Here is a 24,669-nt window from a genome sequence, read left to right on the forward strand (position 1 = left end):
CAATGTTATCTAAAAACCTAATAAAAAAGAAAATCTAAATAAAAGAGAAGGTATAATATATTAAATATACTCCACACAATGGAGCAAAACATTCAAATTATTTTCAAGTGTTCCTAATTCTATTCATTAAATGACGTAGTTTGAGTTTGTGATCGAAATGCCCTATAAAACAGAACAGATAGATATATTACCTCTTCTCATTTTCTCTAAGGTGGAAAAAAAAATATATGGTAGAAAAAATAAAGGTCAGAAGCTGTTTTGAGACTAGAGGATAGAATATAAAATATAGAGTTATAGAAAGGAAAATTAAAGAACAAAAAAGCAGAATATAGGGCGAAAATATAGGTAAAATTAAAAATATATGAACTTTTTGTAGCTGAGATTAGAAACACTGAAGACTGAATTGTCCCAGAATCAGAGGTTTTCTGCACTGAAATCTAAGGAACAAAGTAGACCAGGCATAATTAACACTTTCAAAGTAGTAAAGCAATATTAACATGGAATTATCAGATGGATTTTGATTAGAGTTTCACAGAATTGGTAAAAGCACGAAGAGTGTATTTCTTAAATTTAGTTTTGTTGCTTTATTGTCTTATACCTCTGGAGAGTCAGTTTTATCTATTTTTAGTTGATCATCTATTAAGGTTAAGTTCTATAAAACGGAGAGTACATGTAGATGTATATATAACATAGTTCTCTAGGTTTTTCAGGAATCTAGTATTAATTTTCCAGCTTAAAGATATTACCTAAATGTACTAACAAGTGATATTCCCTATCATTCTAACTGTATTAATTTAAAAGAGAAGAGTACTATGAAGCAAGATATGTAAGTAAACTTGGAAGACACCTGGCACAACGGCCACACCTGTTGCTCTGCAGTAAGGTAAAATGGGAGCCAATTTACCTCTAATATATCACAGTAAGGAGTGCAGCTTGAGTATCTGACTGCCTCTCTTTATTATCTAGAATTTATACTTACTTTTGGCAAAGCAATGAAACTGTGCTAATTCTTTCAGTTTTCAACTGGTTGGGTTTTTTTTGGTGGGGGGTAGATTTTAACTATTCTCATCTAAAACGTTTGATAAGGTATCAGGATGTTGCATTAAGATGTCAAATCATAGGCAAAACAACCTGTTTCAATGACATAATACTTAATGGTTCTTAAGAGTATATCTTTAAGGTAACACTACAGTAGTAACTATAAATTAATGTATTTTAAGTGAAATGTTTCATGAAAAATATAAATAACAAAAGCAGGTATAAAAAATACTGAAGATTTTCTTACCTCTGAACTGTAGTTACCAACTCCTTTTCTTTCTTTTTCTGGCATATTAGCTGTGCCTCCTTTTCTTGACACTGTTTTTTGATCTCTTCAAGCTTTTTTTCCATATCTAGGAGAGTCTCTTGCAAATTCTTATTTTTTTCTTCTAGAACCTGAAGCTAAGGAGAAAATTCATAACACACAGAATATTAAATGTGTTTCTACTAGGAACTGTTACAATGTTCTTATTAACAAGCTTGTGGTTAAAATTACTCTATACCTTATCTATATCTAGAGTACTTAATAATACTTCATTTCCCCCTTTGTGTCTCAAGGGAGCTAGGAGAATGAGATTATGGAGAATAGGGTCAGAAATTCCTAGAAGACAAAGGCGCCTGGGTGGTGCAGTCAGTCAGGCGTCTGACTCTTGGTTTCAGGTCAGGTCATGTCATGATCTCAGGAATCTGGGATTGACCCCCACATCAAGCTCTGCACTAATGTGGAATCTGGGTAAGATCCTCTTCTTCCTCTGCCCCGCCCCCCCCATGCTTGATGCTCTTGCTCTCCAAAATAAAGTCTTAAAAAAAAAAAAAGAAAAAAAAGAAATTTCTACAAGACAGAGAAAGGTAAATGATCTCAGTTTGGGGGCATTTTTAAATTTTTATTTTTTTAAAAATAAAAATGATAAAACATGCATAACACAAAATTTATCATCTTTATTGCATTTAAAATTACAATTCCATAGTGTTTAAGTACATTCACATTGTTGTTTAATCACAAGAACTCTTTTCATTTTGTAAAGCAAACTCTGTGCTCATTAACAATTTCCCTTTCAGCTGCACCGTCAGCCTCCAGCAACCACACTCTAACTCTCTGCTTCTATGCACTTGACTACTCTAAGTACCTCACAGAGTATTTACCTTTTAGGTTTGGCTTATATCATTTAGCACAATGTATTCAAGCTTATCCATGTTTCAAAATTCCATTCTTTTTTATATCTGAATTTTATGTGTATGTGTCATTTTATCCATTCATCCATCAGTGGACACTTGGGTTGCCTTTAAATGTTATTATGAACGTATGTCATCTACAAACATGTTTGAGACTTTGCTCTCAATTCTTTTGGGTACATACCCAGGTGAATTGATGGTAAATTTTTTTAAAAGATTTTATTTATATTCATGAGAGAGAGAGAGAGAGAGAGAGAGGTAAAGACACAGGCAGAGGGAGAAGCAGGCTCCATGCAGGGAGCCTGATGTGGGAATTGAGGACTTGATCCCGGGTTTCCAGGATCATGCCCTGGGCCAAAGGCAGGCGCTAAACCACTGAGCCACCCAGGGATCCCCAATGGTAATTTTTAAAGGAAATGTATGGCTTTCCACAGTGGCTATGCCACTTTATATTCCCATCAACAGTAGATAAGGATTTTAATGGCTCTACACTGTCACGAACACATGTTTTTCAAACTATAATTCTCTCTATTCCTACTCATACAAACCCCTGTGGTACTTCTTTAGTTCCTTCCTGACATTATCGTCTCTTAGTCTTACAATTTATAAATTAATATAGACAGAGAGTCCATTCTAGGCCTAGAGTCTGTACAATAATGACACTCCATGGATTAAACCAGTAATTCACGACTGAGAGTGATTTCTCTCCCTGCCCAAGAGATACTTGGAAATGTCTACAGTTCTGGTTTGGGGGAGGGAGGAGGGTAGGAGCAGTGCTATCGGCATCTGGTAGGTAGAGTCAAGAATGCTGTGAAACATCCTTTAATGCACAGGACAGAATCCAGAACAAAAAAATTTCTATCCTTGAATGTCACAGTGCTGAGTTGAGAATTCCATGATGAGAAGAAGGGAGAAGACTGAAGCGTAGGTTTAACAGATTTATAAGTAAGATTTCTAGAAGACAGGTTTCACCAAAATTGGTAGAAAGACTCTGTTGAGGCATCAAGAAAGAAAAATGGTCAGAAGAGATCACAGGAGTGAATGGAGACCACAGACTAAGGTGTAAGAATTTGTGGAAAGGTCAAGAAAAAATGAAGAAAACAAGTATCTGGAAAAATAGAATGAATAAGTAAATAGAGAAGAGAAGAGAAGAGAAGAGAAGAGAAGAGAAGAGAAGAGAAGAGAAGAGAAGAGAAGAGAAAGAGAGAAAAGAAGAAAAGAAAAGAAAAAAAGAAAAGAAAAGAAAAGAAAGAAAAGAAAAAGAAAAAGAAAAAGAAAAAGAAAAAGAAAAAGAAAAAGAAAAAGAAAAAGAAAAGAAAAGAAAAGAAAAGAAAAGAAAAGAAAAGGTCTTGAAGTCTCGTTGAGCCTTGATGGATCCCAGAGAATATTAGATTAAGTGAGAACTGTGGTGCACTTAAGGGGATGGGGCTGTCAGACTGGCTTCAAAACTACCTTTTAGAGTAGAATGTTAAGAAGTTAATATACAGCTTTCATAGGAAAGTAATCATATATTAATAAGAAAGACAAACTCACGCTTAAAGTTTCTAATTAAATTTAATCCTAAAAACAGCAATTAAACACATTTAACATAATTAGACAAATATATAAAATTTTAAGTTATAAAGATTTTGAAATTTCTGGAGTCAACCTAAGAAAGCAGTATGTTTTCATGTCATTTAAAGATGAGCATTTTAGTTTTGTTACCTGTAGACTCTGACTCTGCACATCATCTAGAGTTGGAAGATCAGCCAGATACTTTTCCAAGGTCTCGATTCTTCTCTGCTTTTCTTTGTTTTGTTCGGATTCCTTCTGGCATTTCTTTTTCAAGCTACTGATATATCTATCTCTGGTTTTAAGCTAAAGAAAAAAATTATAAATCTTCAGGAGCTTTGTGGCATTAAAAAATAATAACAAAACCAACAGTTCTAGGTTACAGCTAAGGCTACCACCAACTCAAATTAGATTCACCTTATTTCATCAATTCTAAGATTCACATTTTTATAAATTTTCGTATCACTGAAGTCAAGAGTTTTTAAATTTTGTCTGCTTTTACAACCAATGGCATCCTATAAACTACAGTCAGCCAGTTAGCAGTAATGATACAGTTTTCATTGCCTGCACATGTGCAAACTTGGTCAAAGCTATTCCTATCTGTGCCATTTCAACAGTGTGTATGTGCTACAATCATGTGCTGAATTTAAATGATGTTTAAAATACCTTAACAATGTTACATTATAACTTGGTGTTGAAAAAAAGTTACTGAGTATCCAGAAAAACAAACAGAGCCACAGGGTATAATGTTAAAACCAGTAATATTCATCTCCAGACCTCAATTTCTTATTTCTTACAAAGCTATATCCAAATGTTTTATGTGAATTAAGAAAGGAAGATATCTAAAAGTATTTAAAGCTGTTCTGTTACTGATTTGCTAAGAAATTGCTTATCATGTACTCAAGAAATGCAATCAAAGCCAGGAGAATTTACCAAAATTACCAGATACTTGGGAAGAAATGAGAGCACTAGTGAGACCCATCCACACCTCAAGCCAAGGCAACTGTTAAAAGTATTATGTCATAATTGAATATGCAACATATTTTCTTTCTCAAAATTACATATAATGAAGGTGTGCTGCACCACTAATGTCATTTTAGGATTGATGGAATATGTTAAAATTGAACACCTACTGTAGGACACATATACTATATGATTCCAGACTATCCCACTTTGTGTAGACTGAACCTCAGATTTTTATGTACTAATTTTTTCACCCTTCCAAACTTGAAAAATGTTCTCTTTAAATTTCATATCATATATTCAAAGTTCTTTAATATTTCAGATCAATTATAAATGTGTATACAGTTACCTAAAAAATAAACTCCAGACTCTATTTCACCTTAAATTTCCAGTCTTTCAAAATTTAGAAACTTACAGGGTTCTAAAATATTTTTACAGCCTTTTCCCACATTCACCAGGGAAATAAGTGCCAATAATTAGTAGTATGACTTACTCTCCCCAATTTTATTAAAGCTAACACTTTGCACAGCCTAGTTTTTTTTTCATGCCTTATCCAATTCCCTTCGAGTCCAATGTTTAACAACTTTTATTAAGAAAACCTTACTTAGAAAATCACATCTCCTTTCATTTATTCTATTCCATCAATAACATTAGGATCCATTTATTACATTGGGTAAGGACCAACACTGGTAAAACTGACAAATCCTTTTACTGGGGCTTTCTCAGGATTAAGGCCAGTGTGCTGGTGTGACAATTTGTGATTGAACAGAACTCACAGACTGCTGACTTTGATAGTGATCTGAAAGACCACATAATACAATTTCTTTTTTCCTCTCATTTTCCCCCTTCTTTTTTCACTAAAGTATAATTAACATAGTGTTATTTTATTTTCAGGTGTACAGTATAATAATTCAAGCACTGTATACATCATTCAGTGTTCATCAAAATAAGTGTACTCTTGATTCCCTCTATCTTTTTACCACTCCTCTCCCAGCTCCACATAGCCCCTCTGGTAACCACCAGTTTGTTTTCTGTATTTCAGACTCTGTTTTTTAATTTCACTCCCTCATTGTTCATTTGTTTTGTTTCTTAAATTCCACAGATGAGTGAAATTATATGGTGTATGTTTTTCTCTGGCTTATTTCACCTAGCATTATACTCCCTACATCTATCTGTGTTATTGTAAACAATAAGATCTCCTTTTTTACAGCTGAGTAATATTCAGTAGTGTTTATATGTATCAAATCTTTATCCATTCATTTATCAGTAAACATTTGGGCTGCTTCCATATCTTGGCTATTGTAAACAGTGCTGCAATAAACACAGGACTGCATATATATTTTTGAATTAGTGTTTTCATTTTCTTTGGGTAAATACCCAGTAGTGGAATTATTGGATCGTATAGTAATTCTATTTCTAAAGGAGCCTTCATACTATTTTCCACAGTGGCTATACCAATTTGCATTCCTATCAACAGTGCACAAACTTTTTTTTTTTTTTCTCCTCATCAACACTTGTTATTTCTTACATTTTTTTATTTTAGCTATTCTGAAGTGTAAGGTGATTATCTCATGGTTTTGATTTGAATTTCCCTGATGATTAGTGATACTTAGCAACTTTAAGCGTCTTGCAAATGATGTATCGAATAAGGAGTTAATATCCAAAATACATAAAGAACTTATACAATCAATACCAAAAAACAAATATGATTACAAACTAAGCAGAGGATGTGAACATTTTTCCAAAAAAGACATGTAATTAACTTTTTGAATATGAGGTCCACAGCCCTTTATTAACTTAACTGCAAGTCACTGACACAGAGATGAGATTTAGATATAAATCATCTGACTGAAAAGCCAATGTTCTTTCAATTCTTTCACACTACACACAACCAGATTTCCATAAATTCTCTAGAAACCAGCTGTGCCTGGATTCCCCATTGACAAAGCCTATTCTTGCCTTAGCAAGTGACCCTGTAACTTATAGAAATAACTAGCCAGTCTATTTTTACTATGGGCTCCCTAATTTATTTTTAATTTTTTTTTTAAGTGTCTGAAGTGTGACACAATGATGTCCCCGAAAAGCAGCCAATAGAATAGGTTAGTCATGATGTCTTCTACTATGCAAAGATGTCCTGGTTTTCTTCTTTTTCTTTGGCTGGTCAACTGCCTTCTTTGATGTCAGGTCAAGCCTGCTGCTTTTGATCACAAATCTTTGCCAACAATCTCCTACTGAATACTGTTTTTGCTATTTGTTGACTGACTACAAGTGGATTACACATAATCACTGGGTCTTGGGATTTTTTTAACCCTCTTCACTAAGGAGAAGCTCTTTGTGTTTTGTTTTTTAAACTTTCAAGTTTTATGCTGATTACTAAAATCTGAACTCCAGTAATTATCTCCAGGTAAAATGAGGTATTACTAATAAATCTCCCCTATCCCATTTGTAAAAGGTTAGGTTTTTCCTTTCAAGAAGATATTATTTAGTACTGAGATTATTCCTCAAAGGCAATAGGAGGGGCTCTGTTTTCAGAAAAGGTTTATAAATGAATGTATTTTTCTTCATTTTAAATAGTTATTAAAACAAAACAGATTACTGAGGAAAAGCTTTCCTCCATGTTTTATTTTTCTAAATTATTATTAGAAGCCAAGCATCGGCTGTAGCATTAAACTGTCTTGAATTTTACTCCTAGCTTTGTGACAGTTATACCTACATGCAACTAGACAAATTACTCAACTTTTCTCCAAACATCATTTAGTTCATTTTTAAAAAAGGGGGTATAGTATTTATGCATTAGGATTTTTGTGAGATTAGTTAATATTAAATAAGAAAACGTATTTAATGCACCTTAACATGCTGTCTGGCATATACAAGAAAAAGCTTATCAGAGTAACTTCTATTGTTATTATCACATCAAATGTTTTCCTATTGTAGTATCAGGATAACAAAGAGGAAATGCAGAAGAAATAATGCAATCCAATCTCATGTGGGCTTAACACGCTGGTCAGTTGATGCATTACCCGTGAGTCTATTTACCAGCATCTACACTCCCTTCAAGAATTCAAATCATCTCCGTGGCCTCTGGCACAACCTCTACCATCCACACTAACCCTCCTCCTTAATTTTTCTATTCTACACAGTTCCATTCTCAATTCCCTCACTGCAGAGAAAAACTGTTCCTCTTTTCCTAAAGTAATTCCCCATCTTGGTATCTGTTATCAACCTTTCTCTATTTATCTCAGGAATTTGCTCTATCACGCACTCCTCTGACATCTTTAATATCTCTAATTATTCTTTCCAGAGTCCTTTGATGGGCTTATCCCACTCTCTTTTCTTTCCTGTTGGCAAAAATCACTTGAAAGCATCCATCCATCCATCCATTTAATATGCCAGGTACCATGGCTGGTGCTATACATGCTACAGTGACAAAACTGCTATGTCCCTACCATCCTGGAGCATACAGAGAAATACTAAAACATAATGATTATCAAAATCATGTTAAACACTGGAAAAACAAGAACAAAATGCTCTACACATATAAAGGAAGAGGATGGAGGAGAAAGATATTTAAGATGACACTTAACAAAATAAATAGGTAACGGAGTATTGGGAGAAGATAGTCAAGTATTTACCAAAGAGAAAAAACTTTGTGTCAAGATTCTTGGGACCAAGAAACAAATTATGACCACTGTACCAACTATAAGCACTGTACCATGAAACAGCGTACTAAAAAGAAAAAGAAAAGAAACAGCATACTAAAGTGAGATTGACAGAGCCTGCGGTTATAGAATTAGAGTCTTTCTGGCCATGGAAAGAATTTGATTATTTTATTTTTTAATATTTTATTTATTTATTCAAGGGGGGTGCAGAGACACAGGCAGAGGGAGAAGCAGGCTCCATGCAGGGAGCCCGATGTGGGACTTGATCCCAGGACTCCAGGATCATGCCCTGGGCTGAAGGCGGCGCTAAACCGCTGAGCCACCCGGGCTGCCCTGATTCTTATTTTATTTTTATTTTTATTTTTTAAAGATTTTATTTATTCATGAGAGACACACAGGGAGAGAGGCAGAGACACAGGCAGAGGGAGAAGCAGGCCCCCTGCAGGGAGCCCGATGTGGGACTTGATCCCAGGACTCCAGGATCACGCCCTGAGCCAAAGGTAGGCGCCAAACCACTGAGCCACCCAGGCGTCCCTGATTCTTATTTTAAAGACAACACTGAGATGGCACTGTTGGGTAATGTAAGTGAAATGATTGGATATTCCTTTTAAAAAGTTCAGTCCTCCATACTCTGAAGAATGGGCTAGGTGGCCATGGAGCAACTGGAACTCTCACATATTGATAGTGGACGTGTTAAATGATACAAATACTAGAACGCAGATTTCTTTCTTCCAATCTCTCTCTTTGGCATTTCAAAGGTACATTTATTTCTATCACAAAGGAAGCAGCACTTCTACAAGTGCACAGTGATGTTCCACATTCCCATCTAACAGCTTACTGAAATTTGCAGCCAGGGTTATGTTCTATCTGATGTGTACTCCAAGTAAAGGTGGTTAATGATGACCACAAGCAGGTGCAGGACTTGAAGCTTTCAAAGCTTTACTTCTTTAATCAGCACTCCTAATTTTATACACGATGAAGCCCATCAACCTCATTCGTACCCAAATCTCTTGGTGCACTTGGGTATAGTAAGGTTTCATGGGGATCTAAGCATTTTTAATAAGGCTCTGAAGCATCTCAGCACAGGACAACTGGCTCAGGGTAGCCAACCCACACGGCCAACTCAGAAAGGTCACTAAGTGTGCAGAATTCAGTAGTTTCTTATAGAAGTTAAACATTTACCCTATGAAATATGTAACTCAGAAATTCCACTCTTAGGAATTTATCCAGGAGAAATGAAAAATGTCTGGTGCAAGAATGCTCACAGTGGCCTTATTCATAATTTCCCCAAAATGCAAACAATTCAAATGTCCATTAACAAGACAGGAGGTGATCCGTCTATATGATGGAATGCAACTCAGCAGTAGATAGGAATCCATGCAATGATATAAATAAATCTCAAAGATATTAAGTGAAAGAAGACCAACACAAAAGAATATATACAGTTGACTCCATTTATATGAAGGCCAAGAAGATTCAAAACTAATCTATGGCAATAACAGTGTTTCAGAAAGAGGAAGAAGACTGGACTAGAAAGAAGCACAAGGGAACTTCTTAGGTGACTGACGTGTTGGTTTTTTTTTTTTTTTTTTTTTTAAGCAAACTCCATGTCCAACGTGGGGCTCAAACTCATGACCCTGAGATCAAGAGTCACATATTCTACCAAATAAGCCAGCCACATACCCCTGGTGATTGATATGTTTTGTGTCTCATTTTAGATAGCAGTTATATGACTATATACTATTAATAATACCAAACTGAACACCTAAGATTTATATATTTGACCATATATAAATTATGCTTTGCTTTTTCAAAATATAATAAAAATACATGGAATTAATAATCACAAAAAGAAAGTTATTGGAGATAGAGGGAAAGCAGACAGGCAGGGCAAGACTGGATTCAGAGACACTAATGAAGAGGCTCTTATAAAATCTTTGCCAAGACATGATAATTTAGACTGGTCTGGTAGTGTTGGACAGATTCTTTTATATAATTAGGAGACAGGCTTAATCAGTGTTAGTAAGATTTCCAGCATGAATGACTGAATATACAGTAATGAACATTGAAGAAAATTTTTGTTTTAAGAAGAGGGCACGTGGTAGGCAAATTATGTTTTGGACCTGAACAGTCTGAAATATTCTTAAGATATCCAAGTAGGAAGTGGCCACCCAGCCCATTCTTCAGATTTACCAACTACATTAAATATGTAGTTAATATATAAATTAATTTTATTAAGCATTGGACACCAAAAGTAATTAAAAATGAGAAAACTTTAGATGAAATATAAAAATATATTTTAAAATTGTATCCACTGAATCATCATAATTTTCTTTCTTTCTTTTTTTTTTTTTTTTTAAGTAGGCTCCATGCCCAATGTGGAGCTCAAACTGATGACCCTGAGATCAAGAATTGCATGCTCTACCAACTGAGCCAGCCAGGCATCCCTGAATCATAATTTTCACACAATCTGTTAATTAACAAATCTCAGGTGAGAAAATATTTTAATCCCTCCCACATTTGTATTTTTGTTGATAGCACAGGGTTTCTCAAAAGTCACTACAAAACTAATCATTTCAATATAAATGTGCAACCTGGTATAACACACACTTAAAATACAGTAGATAACCAATGATTATATGTTGAAGGAATGTTATTGACTTAATTCAACTTTATTAAAAAATATCTACCTTTTCCTCCAGTTTCTTCTTCTCTTCACTAAATTGGCTTATTCTTTGCTTAAGAAACTGATTGAGCTGCAAAACCTCTTTCTCAGTAGATGCAAGCTTTTGCTCAAGTTCCTCTTGCTGGGAATGGGACACTGATTGATCAGAGAATGGAGTCTGGAGTGAACTGTTCTCATATTGTGGCTATCAGGAAAGAAAAAAGAGAGGTTAGAAGTTTACTTATCTTGAAAAAATGGAAAGAAACGGGAAATAAGGTATAGTACGAGAGTACATCTAGGCTTTAGCAACAAACAGATCTTGGCATAAATCTCACCTCTACTTAGTTATATGCCATAATTAAATCAAATTAATTTGCTTACCAACGCCACGCCTCAGTCTTCTTATCTATAGAACAGAAATAAGAAAGTACTTTGCAGTGTTTTTTTGTTTGTTTTTGTTTTTTGGAGAACACAGGTAAAATATGTAGAGTTTCTATCACATAAACAGAAGCTTAATAAAAGGCAAAAAGAAAGTGTAATTAGAGATATAGAGACTAAAAAGTATAATTAAGAGATGTAAATAATACATTAAATAGAAGTGAAAGTTCTGGGGAAATAAAAAGAAAAAACTCTTTACAGGTGATAATTTCCAGCTAATATTAAACTTGCTAAGTATTAATACAGTGTTTCCCCTAACTAGAAAGTAAGGTCCATGAAAGCAGGAATTTTTACCCATCTTAGTTGCTCTTAGATCCTTATTTCATAGAATAATCACTGGCATAAAATAAGAGCTCAAAAAAAATAATTTGACTGAACGAATGTATTCCTGTTTCCATGAGTGAGGCTTTGTAAGGAATTTAGATGAGATCTTTCCCTTACCATTTCCCTTGCAGCATTACAACCAGGAAAAGGCAGATAGAAAATACAAATGTTTCCTCAAATAAATTAGGATGTGATAAGTGCTGTAAGAGATACCAATAAAGTAATGTGAAAGTAGAGAAACAGATAACTTTCCCACTTATTCAACAAATATTTACTAAGCACATGTTAGGAATTGTGTACTGGGATTCAACAATTTATAAAGCAAAGTCCCACCAGTTTAATGAAGTGTCACACAAAAAAAAGACAATGGAAACTGTCTAACTGCTAAGATAGTTGTACTGTAGTGCCTAAGGGAAGGGTTATAGAAGTGAACTTGAATTAGACCTTGAAGAATTCATACTTCACCAAAGGTGGAGATACAATTAAAAAATTACATAAATAGCACTTATCATGTGCTGGTTATTTCAAAGATGACAGACTCTAGCACTGTCCTTTAAAAACTCAAATTCTATCAGAAGCATAAGGGAAATTCTCAGATCATTATATATAGGACACCATATAATATGGTAGCCAAAGAAAAGTCATCTTTAGTACAAAGTATGGGGAAGTTGGAGGATAAATGAAGCCACCACTGGGAGAATGAGGAAAAGGCTTTACTGGGGTCATGGCTTTTGAGATAGACTTTGAAAACAAGGAAGATTCTGGTAGGAATGGAGAAAGAAAGAAAAGTATTCCAGAAAGAACATTTTAAAAAGGTAGAATGGAATAAATGCAGAGAGTACCAATATCTGTTTAAAGTATGGAGTATAAGAGGGGGGATGGATAGAAGGAAAAAAATGTAAAAATCTTAAGTGGAACCATATAATAGAATCACAAGGTTCAGAGTTAAATCTTAATTCATAGGAAATGGGAACACTGTGATGGTTTCATAACAAGAAAGTAACATGATTTAAGAACATTGTGAACTCTGTTTTGTAAATTTATACATTTCTGTATTCCCTACAGCCCCATGTGTAAGATTCTCAGTAAGTTTTGATTGAAGGGAAAAGAAAAAGGAGGACAAGTGAGTACTACAACAAATGTAAGCAGTGGACAGCAGGAATTAAAAGATACTGAGAATGGATATGAATTCTCTTTAAGAAATTAATCTAGGGCCTCCCAGGGAGCTCAGTTAAGGATCCAACTCTTGGTTTCAGCTCAGGTCATGATCTCAGGGGTTGTGAGGGGCAGCCTCCTGTCAGGCTCCATGCTCAGTGGGGAGTCGGCTTGAAGATTTTCTCTCTTTGCCCCTCCCCACAGTGGCACACATGTCCATGCTCTCTCTCTCTCTAAAATAAATAAATCTTGGAGCACCTGAGTGGTTCAGTCAGTTAAGCATCTGCCTTCGGGTCACGTCATGATCCTAGAGTTCCAGGATGCATTGGGCCCTCTGCCCCTTACCCTACTCGTGCTCTAACAAATAAATAAAACATTTAATAAGTAAAAATAAATAAATCTTTAACAATTATTCTAACCTATTTAGCTGAACAAAAAGAGGAGCTGAGGAGCATAGGGAACAAAATGAAGGAAGTCTACATGTAGAATTGAGAGAATTTAGAGAAATATTTTTTAAAAAAGAGACAAGAAATGTTAGATAACCAAGGTTTGAGATTTTGTCAAGTAACAGGGAAGATCACATTCTGAGCTGAGGTTAAGGAGATCATATAGGAGAACAGATGTACTTAATTACAAGTAGAACCTATTGATATTAAGATGCTAGTTGAACACACAAAAAGAGATGAACATCAGACAGAGAGGAAGATGGCCAAGCTAGACTAGGAAACTAAACAAAAACAAACAAACAAAAAAGGACTATAGTATGTAATGAGCTCAGAAATTTCCACTCCATCTATCAATAACAAGTAAACAAGATGAACTGACAGATATTCTTAGATCTGTCAGAAGTAAGGTCACAGAATATAATGCTACCCCCAGAATTAGAGAAACAGGTGAATAGGGAAAGGCACACTTACCAGAGCAGAATCCTCCTCGCAACTAATGCTGAAATAGGAAAATCAGAACTGAAATTGACGAACCACTGGAGGCTCAGTGTGGATAAGTCTGAAAGTCAAAAATTCTAAGGAGACCCAGTCATAGGGGACACCTGACCTGTTTGGTTTTACTTCCACAAGCTCTATCAGGTCCTCACAGTGAATATCAGGGAAAATCTCTTCAATGTTTCCAACAGAAAGAGGAGAAAAGGAACCATCTTGAAATACACCAGAACGCTATGTTCTTAACAAAACCTGCCTTCAGGAGAAACTATTTAACTAGAAACTAATCTACCCAGAAGGTTACCTAGAAGGGAGCTAACCTACCTAAAAGAAAACACTCAATTCCAGTTGCCTTGACCATCCTGCCCCACCTAAGGGTGGGAAAGGAAAAAACCCCAGAAGCACCAGTGAACTTCACAGTCCAGGTGTACTAAAGGGCTCATTAAAATACTAAGACCCAATCATAGGACTAGAGAGTACTTCTCCTTCCTCTATACAAGATATATGAAAAGGTAAAATCATGGTCTGGAGAGATTGAACAAGCAGGAGAACCAGAGTTAGATATGACAGGAATGCCGGGATTATCAGACCAGAATTTTTTTTTTAAACTATGACTAATAAAGGACATTAATGCTAAGATAAACAGCAAACAAGAACAGGCAGAGAATGTGACCACAGAAGTGGATATTCTTAGAAAGAAATAAAAAATTTTAGACACCAAAAATACTGGAAGAGAAATAAATGTCTTTAAGGGGTGGCTGGGTGGCTCAGTCGGTAGATACCCTCCTCCCACTCATGTGTACTCTCACTCTTTCAAGTAAATAAATAAAAGAATGTCTTTGATAGGCTAATTAGTTGACTGGACACAGATAAGGAAACAATCTGAGCTTGAGGATATGATAAGAAACTTCTGAAACTAAAAGACAAAGAGAAAAAAAGACTAGAAAAAATAAAACAGAATATCCAAGAACTGTGAGATAACTACAAAAGGTGTAACATTACCAGAAGAAATGAAAGCAGTATTTGAAATAATGACTGAGAATTTTCTCCAAACTGTCAGATACCACACGTCAAATCCAGGTATGATTTCACTCATACATGGAACTTAGGAAACAAAACAGATGAACGTGTGGGAAGAAAAAAAAAATAGAGAAGGAGAGAGGAGGCGGCAAACCCTAAGAGACCTTTAACAATAGAGAACAAACTGAGGGTTGATGGAGGGAAGTGGACGGCAGATGGGCTAGAGGGCACTTGTTACAATAAGCACTGGGTGTTATATATAAGTGATGCATCATGAAATTCTACTCCTGAAGCCAATATTACATTAGATGTTTAACTGGAATTTAAATAAAAGTCTGAAATAAGAAAAGGTAAGTGGAGTAATTATATTAATTTTAGGAAAACCAGACTTTAGAGCAAGGAAAGTTGTAAGGAATCAAAATGAGTATTACATGAAACGGTCAATACTCCAAGAAGACTTAATATGTATGTGTCTGACAACAGAGCAGCAAAATATGTGAGGTAAAAAGTGAGAACTAAAAGGAGAAACAGATAAATATATTAAAACAGCTGGAGACTCCACCAACCCTCTATCAGAAATGAACAGATCCATCAAGCAGAAAATTAGCAAGTACACAGCTGAACTCAAAAACATCCCCACTCAATTTATTGGATGTAATTGACATGTATAGACTACTTCAGATTACACATTCTTCTCAAGCTCACATAGAACATTCACCAAAACAGACCACATTTGGGGTGATAAAATATGCCTTAACAAATTGAAGAGAGATTGTACAATGTATGCTCCCTCAAATCAAAATGGAATTAAACTAGAAACCAACAGAAAGGTAGCTAGCTATAAATCCCAAAATGTTTGGAGATTAAACAACACATTACAAAATAATATATGGTTCAAAGAAGAAATCTCAAAAGAAATTTTAAAATATTTTGTACTAAATGGAAATGAAAATACAGATTATCTAAAATTTGTGGGATGCAGTGAAAGCAATGCTAAGAGGGAAATTTATACCACCAAGTGCATATATTAGAAAAAAAAAAAAGAAAGATTTAAAATGAATTATCTAAGCTTCCACCTTAGGAGAAACTAGGATATATAAAAAGAGTTATTCATAATGACCAACTAAAATTTATTCCCGCAATTAAGGCAGGTTTGATATTCAAAAATCAATTAATGTAATCTATCACATCAATAGGTTACTAAGGAAAAATCATATGATCACAAATAAATGCAGAAAATAATATGACAAAATTCAACAGTTATTCATGATAAAAATTCTGAACAAACTTGGAATAGAGGCAAACTTACTCAACTTAATAAAGAACATCTAAAAAAATCCTACAGCTAACACCAGAATTAATGATAAAAAATGTGAGGTGTTCCCGCTAATATCAGGAACAAAGCAAGAATGTTCCCCTCCCACCACTGTACTAGAAGTCCTAGAGAATGCAATAATAAGAGAAGGAAATTATGCCAGGAAGAAAGAAATGTATGCCACGATCACCTATATAGAAAATCCCTAAAACAGACCAAAACCAAAACAAAATCCCTCCCAAAGCCCTTCCTGAAACTAATAAGCAATTATAGCAAGATTTCAAGAGGCCCTCCAAAAAATGAAGTATGTATAAATATAACAAAATATATACAAGATCTATATAAAGAAAGTTATATGACTCTTATCAAAGACATCAAAGAAGAACGAAATAAAGAGATATTCCATGTTCATAGATTGACTCAATAAGGTCAAGATGTTAGGTTCTTCCTAGCTTAATCTATAGATTCAATGCAATCTCAGGCAACATCCCAGCAAGTTATTTTGTGGATAGCAACAAACTAATTATCTAAAATTTCTATGGAAAAACAAAAGACCCAGGATAGCCAACATAATACTGAAGGACAAAACCAAAGATGGAGTACTGAACTACCTGACTTCAATATTCACAATAAAGCTATAGCAATCTAGAATGTGTGACACTGAGGAAAGCCCAGACAAACAGGTCAATGGAACAGAATAGAAAACCCAGAAACAGATCCAGATAAATACAGTCAACTGCTTTTTGACAAAGGAACAAAGGCAGTACAATGGGGTAAAGAAAGTCTTTTCAACAAATTATGCTGTAACAATGGGACATCCACAAGCAAGAAAATGGTTTTCCACTCTTCAAAAGGGAAGAAAGACCTAAATGTAAAATACAAAACTATAAAGCCCCTTGAAGATAACATATGAAAAAACCTAAATGACTTTGAAAATGGCAATGACTTTTAGATACACTACCAAAGATAATTCATAAAAGAAAGAAACACGCTGGATTTCATTAAAAATTTCTGCTCTGCAAAAGGCGTTATAAGAAAATGAGAAGATAGGCCACATATTGTAGAAACTATTGGCAAAAGACACATCTGATAAAGGATTTGTATCCAAACTATACAAAAAAAAAAAAAAACCTCCTAAAACTCAAAAAATAACATAATTAAAAATGGGGAAAAGACCTCAACAGACACCTCACTGAAGAAAAGTATATAGATGGCAAATAAATATATGAAAAGATGTTAAACATCAAATGTCTTCAGGGAATTTCAAATTAAAATGAGTCACCTACCCCCACACATCTGTCAGAATGGTCCAAATCCAAAACAATGACAATAGCAAATGATGGTGAGGACATGGAACAACAGAAACTTCCATTCATTGCAAGTGGGAATGTAATGTAATACGTTATTTTGAAAGACAGTTGCAGTTACTTAAAAACGAACATATTCTTACCATATGATCAAACAATTGTGTTCCTTGGTATTTACCCAAATGAACAGAAAGCATCCTACACAAAACACTTCACATGGAGGTTTATAGCAGCTTTTTTCATATTTGCCAAAACCTGAAAGTAACTAAAAACTTCCTTCAGCAGGTAAATGGATAAATAAACTGTGGTACATCCAGATCATGGAACATTATTCAGCATTAAAAAGACAGAGCTATCAACATGTGAAAGGACATAGAGGAAATTTAAATGTGTATTAAAAAGTGAAAGAAGCCATCATAAAGGCCATATACCGTATGGTTCCAACTGTATCATATTCTGGAAGAGGTAGAACTCTGGAGCCAATAAAAAGACTGTTGCCAGGGGCTGAGGGACAGGAGGGAAAGAACAGGCACAGATGTTTAGGGTAGTGAAACTGTTCTGTACGATACTACAATAATGAGTATAAGTCATTATACATTTGTCCAAACTCACAGAACTGTAATACCAAGATTGAACCTCAATGTGAACTATGGCCTTTGAGTGATAATGATGTGTCCCTCTAAGTTCAACTGTAACAAAGATTCACTGATACAGGATGCCAAGAGTGGAGAAGGCTCAGGTGTGCGGCGGCACAGGATATATGAGATTCTCTGTACATTCTGCTCAACTCTGCAGTGAACCTAAAACTACTCCGAAATTTAAAATTAATTTTACAGATTAGTTAATATAGGTATTTCTATGACAACAACATACACACATTTCTGGAAAACCATTCAAAAGTCAAGCAAAAAAAATAGTAGGGCTTTAAAGGAAAAGTAAAAATCAGAATAGTCCACTCAAAGCCTATGCAACTTAAACCAGATTACTTATCAAAACAGTAACAGGAGAAGAGTTGAGCGTTTTGGGCAGGCAGCCACAGGGAATATTAAACCACATGCACGGACACAGTCAAAATGCTGGAGGGTCTGGTGGGTGTTGAGATGATATAGATAGAACTCTGCAATGCAGGGCCTACCATTCAGGCGGCTAGGAGGCAACGCACTCTGTCATGAACTGAAACCACCAAGGAGGGAGTGCATTTCCCAAGGCAGAACAGTACTCTAACGATATTCTGAAAATGAAGCTTGAAGAGGCTTCTGCTGTCAAAGCAGTAGGTGAGCCTAGGCCTTTTCTGCAGCCTGCCAAAGATCCTAATTTAACTCTCACTATTCTAATTCCCCTTGCCTTGGAAGAACAAAACAAAAACCACTATAAACCAGTGAGACTTGAAAACTATACTGACATCATTCTATCTACCTCTTGTGTATGGGCAAATCTGTACTACAGAAATGTGTTTCATTCCAAGATAAGCTGTAGAACTTCTAGGTGAAATTAAGCAGACAGAATGAGAAAGGTCTGAAGCCAGACTGCCTGAAGCCTTTAAATTGCTTTTTCAGCCTCTGAGTGTGCCCCAACAACTGAATCCGTGAAGCCTGTCTTCCCTTCCTGTCTAAGACAATGCCACCCCCACCCACCCCTGCCACGCTCTTTCACAGGTTGTGCTCTTTTACTGCCTTCTAAAATACTGCTAGTCCCTGTCTTTACTTTAGGGTTCAATTTTCTTCACTCCCTGGAACACCTGATCATGCCCAAGCTTCAACAACCACCCATGTGGGCTGACAAATCCTAAATCTCTAATCTCTCCCTTAGACCTACCTATGAATATCAGCCTCATTCTTCACCTCAGTCCCAATTTTACTATATGATATACAAGCTTAACTCATAATTTTTCTCCTCTAAACTAATTCCTGATGCAGTCATCTCTATCCTGGTCTCTGACAATATAAGCCAATCAATCTTGCCCATCTGAAACTAGGGAATCATTTCTCTAATCCATTAAAGTCATTAAATCAAGCCCATGCTTGGTCACACAGATGTTGAATATTCTTCTTCTTTTCCTGACCAACATTGACTTAAAATTCAGGTGTTCATTTAAGTTTCATACTACTAAGATAGCCTCCCAACTGTTTTCTGCCTCAATACCTACCTTAAATTTCTGTTATGCCACTGGGGTAACCAAAGTAGGACACTTTAGAGAAATATAGAGGGTGCTATTAATCATTATGGCTAGTACACAGGCATTAACTGAATTATAATCTAAATCTGGGGGATCCCTGGGTGGCGCAGCGGTTTGGCGCCTGCCTTTGGCCCAGGGCGCGATCCTGGAGACCCGGGATCGAGTCCCACATCGGGCTCCCGGTGCATGGAGCCTGCTTCTTCCTCTGCCTATGTCTCTGCCTTTCTCTCTCTCTCTCTCTCTCTCTCTCTGTGACTATCATAAAAAAAAATAAATAAATAAAATAAATAAATAAATAAATCTGGGATAAATGGGCCCTTTACTTTATGAGCCTTTGCTATTATTGACTCCTGCTTACCTCTTTAATCATATCTCTTACCACTACTCTTCTCTCATTTTGCACTTCATCCCAATGGAGTAATTTGTAGTTTTCCAAATGGATTACATCCTCTCTTGCCTTTGGACCTTTTCACATACAATATACTATGCCTCAAGCACTATTACTCTGTGTCTTTTGGCTAAATTCTTTCACTTCATCAGGTTCTCAGATCAGATATCCCTTCCTATAGGAAGCTTGAGCCAACCTTGGTTCAAGGTTGATTTATGTGTTCTGAGTATGGATTCCCATAGCACTTTATATATATCTCATTTGGGCACCTCAAACTTGCTGCAACTGTCTCTTGTTTATCTGTCTTCTTCAACAGATTGTATATTCTTTGAAGAAAAAAACCAACTTGACTCACATTTATATTACTGGCATCTACATGGTGTCTTATCTATAGTAAACATAAATAATTTTTAAAGAAATGGATAAACAGGTTTTTTACACAGTCTCTGAGGGCTTCAAAATCCATCTAAAGAGAAACTATTCTTCACTCTTGTGACCCTAGCACTTACCGCATTAGATGTTTATGTTTTGTTGAATGACCTCATTTGTAAAGGTGGAAATCATTTATAAAATGCTCTTTAAGACCAAAAAACTTGGTAGTAGAAAAAATAGCCAAAAGAAAAAAATAGAAAAAATGTATATAAATGGAAAGAAAAAAGAAAAAAATGGAAAGACAACAAGAAATGATGCATCAATGAAGCTTAATTAAAACAAATATCAATTGGTTGGTCTTTACAAAGTTCCCACCTATATTAAAAGAAGTCATCTCTCTCTTCCTCAGTTTTTAACAAAAGGGAAAAGGTTTCTTTATATTCTGGTCCCCTAGCCCCACTCCTGAGAGGCCTGTTAACCACAGGTTGAAATTTTGGTATAAGGCATTGTAAATAACAAGTCTCTCTTCAATTTCAGTAACTGTACTACTAAAAAAAAAAAAAAAATCTAAGAAGTATGAATTTTAGGATAAAGACTATTTCTCATTTTCTACCTATGTGATTTACTGATTTTTTTCAGGACATGTTGACTGTAAGCCTTTTCAAAGTTTTTAATAGGCAAATAGAGTTATTTCTCATGAGTATGTTTTGCATCTATAAATTCATAAAAGAATGCTATTTTATTTCAAAAAATTACTTTATTTAACTTTGAATATATAAAATATTAAAAGTATAATTTCCTTTTTGTTTAATGTGCTATGGAATTAGAATGAATGGGGCTATGGGCCCCAAATGTGCATATATAAAATGCTGTGAATAAAAAATAACATTATTCATACATCCAATGCAAGAATTCCTCTGTTATTCTTCATAGGAATTGAAGAAACAACTCTAAAATTTGTGTGGAATAACAGAAGACCCCAAATAGCCAAAGAAATCCTGAGAAATAAAGGAAAAAAAAAATCAAAGGGGAATCATGCTTCTGGATTTCCAACTATACTAAAAAGCCATGGTAATAAAAACAATACTAGCACAAAAAAAAAAGACACATCAACCAATGAAAAGGAGCAGAGAGCTCCAGAATTACATCCTGGCATATACAGTCAACATATTTGACAGGGAAGCCAAGAATACCCAAAGAGGAAAGGAAGTCTCTTTCACAAATGTGCTGGGTAAACTGCAGAAACACATGCAGAACAATGAAACTGAATCCCTATCTCACACCACTCATAAAAGTTAACTTGAAATGTATTTAAGACTTAAAAGATCTAATACCACAAAACTCCTAGAATGAAACACAGAGAGAAAATTCATCAATATTGGTCTCAGCAATGACTTGTTTTTTGGACGTGACACCAAAAGCACAAACAACAAAAGCAAAATATCAACAAATGGAAGTACATCAAACTCAAATACTTCTGCACAGAAGATCTGATAATTAACAAAATGAAAAACAACCTATAGAATACAAAAATATTTCAGGGGGATGGCTGGGTGACACATAAGCATCTGCCTTCTGCTCAGGTCATGATCCCAGGAACCTGGGATGAAGCCCTGCATTGTGCTTCTAGCTCAGCAAGGAAATCTGCTTCTCCCTTTACTCCTCCCCCACTGCTTGTGATCTCTCACTCTCTCCAATAAATAAAATCTTAAAAAATTCAGGAAACCATATATCAAAAAAGGATTAATATCCAAAATATATAAAGGACTCAATAATTAGAAATAAACAATCCAATCAAAAAATGGGCAAATGAACTAAACAGGCATTTTTCCAAAGAGAACATCAAAATGGCCAACAGACACATGGGAAAATGTTCCACATCATTAGTCAGAAAAATGCAAACCAAAACCACAATGAGCTACCCTGTCACACCAGTCAGAATAACTGTCATCAAGAAGACAAGAAATAACAGATGCTGGCAAGGATGTGGTGAAAAATGAACCCTTACACAGCACTGGTGGGAATATAAAGTGGTCCAGCCACTATGGACCAATAAAATAGATCTATATTTATTCCAGCAATTCTATTTCTAGGTATATTCCCAAAGGAAATGCAAACAGGATTTTGACAATATGTATACCCTCCCATGTCTATCACAGCATTATTCATAATAGCTAAAAGACGGGAACAACCCGCAGGCCCATCAGTGGATAAAAAAGATAGGGTATATATGCACAGTGGAATATTATCCAGCCATGAGAAAGGAAGATATCCTACCATTTGTGATGACATGAATGGACCTTAAGTACATTATGTTAAGCAATATAAGTCAGACAGAGAAAGAGAAGTACCATATGGTATCACTTATGTGTAAGGATCTAAAAAAAGTCAAACCTGTAAAAAACAGGAAGTAAAACAGTGGTTACCAAAAGATGGGAGATGGGGAGGTGGAGATTAGAGTGATAGTGTATAAGGGTACAAACTTGTAAGTAGTAGTAAATAAGCCATACACATTTAATGCACAGTATAATGAATATGGACAATAACATACTCTATAACTATCTAATGCAATAGCTACATTAACATATAATGTGTTAAAAGTAGCATGCTGTACACCTTAAATTTACACATTACATGTCAAATTTATTCAATTAATAAAAGCACTATTCACACACCAAAAAATTTTTCATTTGTTAGTAAATTTTGTTACATCTCTTGTTTCTCTTAAACACTTGCCATTTTTCAGCTCTCTGTATCTATCTACTGAAAAGTAGTTCATCCCATATATTTATGCTATCCATTTAATACTTAGGATTTTCCTTGTATTCCCTTTTATTAATTGGCCTTATCTTTTGAATTCTAATTTCTTGACAATATTTTAACTCCTCCACATAATTTAAAATTCTTCTAATATTTTCTACAGCCCCCTTTTCCATATCCCTCCAGCTACTTCTATATGTCCTTGTAGACTGACTTGGAGAGCCCTCTACTGGCCTAATTCTGTGTCAAAAAACATTTTCTTCAGCTTTCAAATACATATTAAGATACATACACTTCTGGTAATGTAATAATTGTATAATTCAAGCTAACCCTTTATTCAGAAAAAAACAGTTTAAATAGAGAAACTGCATGGTTCTATAAAACTGTTATCAAAGCAAATTATACTACTTACATAGTACAGAAATACCACTTTTAAATAACTGTACACTATTGTACCATAGAGCCTTACTATCATGGAATAGAACTAACAGATTAGACTACATTATAATGAGATAACCTGATGTATTACTGAGTAAAGTAAGCAAGCTGCAATCTCTGTTAAATGCTTCTGCCTCAAGTAAGTCTGAAAATTAGTTGAGTCTTCAATATTTCCTAAATTTAATATACCAATTCCTTTAATATATAAAAAGAAGTTTGGAAATACAATGGAGGGAAAAAATTCCAATTACAATGATTTTTTTAATTCCAGAAATAAAAAAATTTCCATAAATAAAGTATATACCTCCATGAAGTTATTAGTCCTCACTTTTGATTCCAATAAAATGCCAAGAGCTATTAATGTTTTGGAAATAAACATTTAGCCAAATATAAAGTCTATATAGAAAAACATATAAAGAAATTTTAAGAAAAATTCTTAAAAAGAATAATAACTGGGGGAAAGTCACCCTTCCAGCCATATAAATTTTGTTATAAGACCTCCTATACCCTATATGTCTGTGTTCCCATTAGCTGTACTCTCAGTGGTAAAAACAACCTCATTCACATTTCTATTTCTTGCACCTAGACATTGCCTTACCCATACTGAACAAAAATTTTGAAGGAATGAGTAAAAAACATGTTTACCTTATGGTCTCTCCTTTTATATAGTTTGAGATCCATGAAGGTAGGAATTATTATTCACCTTCACGACCTCATAATTTAACACAGTGGATGTTTATTAAGTAATCTCTTAACTGGGTCCATTAGTGATGATAGGACTTATTTATAAAACATTCATTAGGATTAGAGGAACTTCATGGTAGAAAATAATGGATATAGGAAAAAAAATAGAATTACACAAATAGAAAATATTATGACAAATTCAGAAAATGTATTTTCAAATCAAATTATAGACAAAAAGCTAATTTCTTTCATGTGTGAGGGCTTATAAAATCAATAAGCAAAAAACAAAAGTATCAATATGAAAT

The 24,669-nt window shown here is 34.9% G+C and overlaps 1 protein-coding gene and 1 pseudogene across 2 annotated transcripts in view; both read right to left on the reverse strand.

Annotated features, from left to right (window-relative positions):
• Window positions 1–24,669, reverse strand: part of CEP85L (centrosomal protein 85 like) — a 151,535-nt gene that overhangs the window by 28,105 nt on the left and 98,761 nt on the right. For both annotated transcript variants that reach the window (XM_025422855.3, XM_025422856.3), the window contains exons 6-8: window positions 11,075–11,254; window positions 3,916–4,068; window positions 1,286–1,440 (exon numbers count right to left, since the gene is read on the reverse strand). In XM_025422855.3, the coding sequence (XP_025278640.1) occupies window positions 1,286–1,440; window positions 3,916–4,068; window positions 11,075–11,254 (488 nt within the window). The remainder of the gene's footprint in view (window positions 1–1,285; window positions 1,441–3,915; window positions 4,069–11,074; window positions 11,255–24,669) is intronic.
• Window positions 9,138–9,691, reverse strand: LOC112644478 (ATP synthase subunit ATP5MJ, mitochondrial-like; annotated as a pseudogene).

Source organism: Canis lupus, chromosome 1 (genome assembly GCF_003254725.2).
Source record: "Canis lupus dingo isolate Sandy chromosome 1, ASM325472v2, whole genome shotgun sequence".
NCBI lineage: Eukaryota > Metazoa > Chordata > Mammalia > Carnivora > Canidae > Canis > Canis lupus.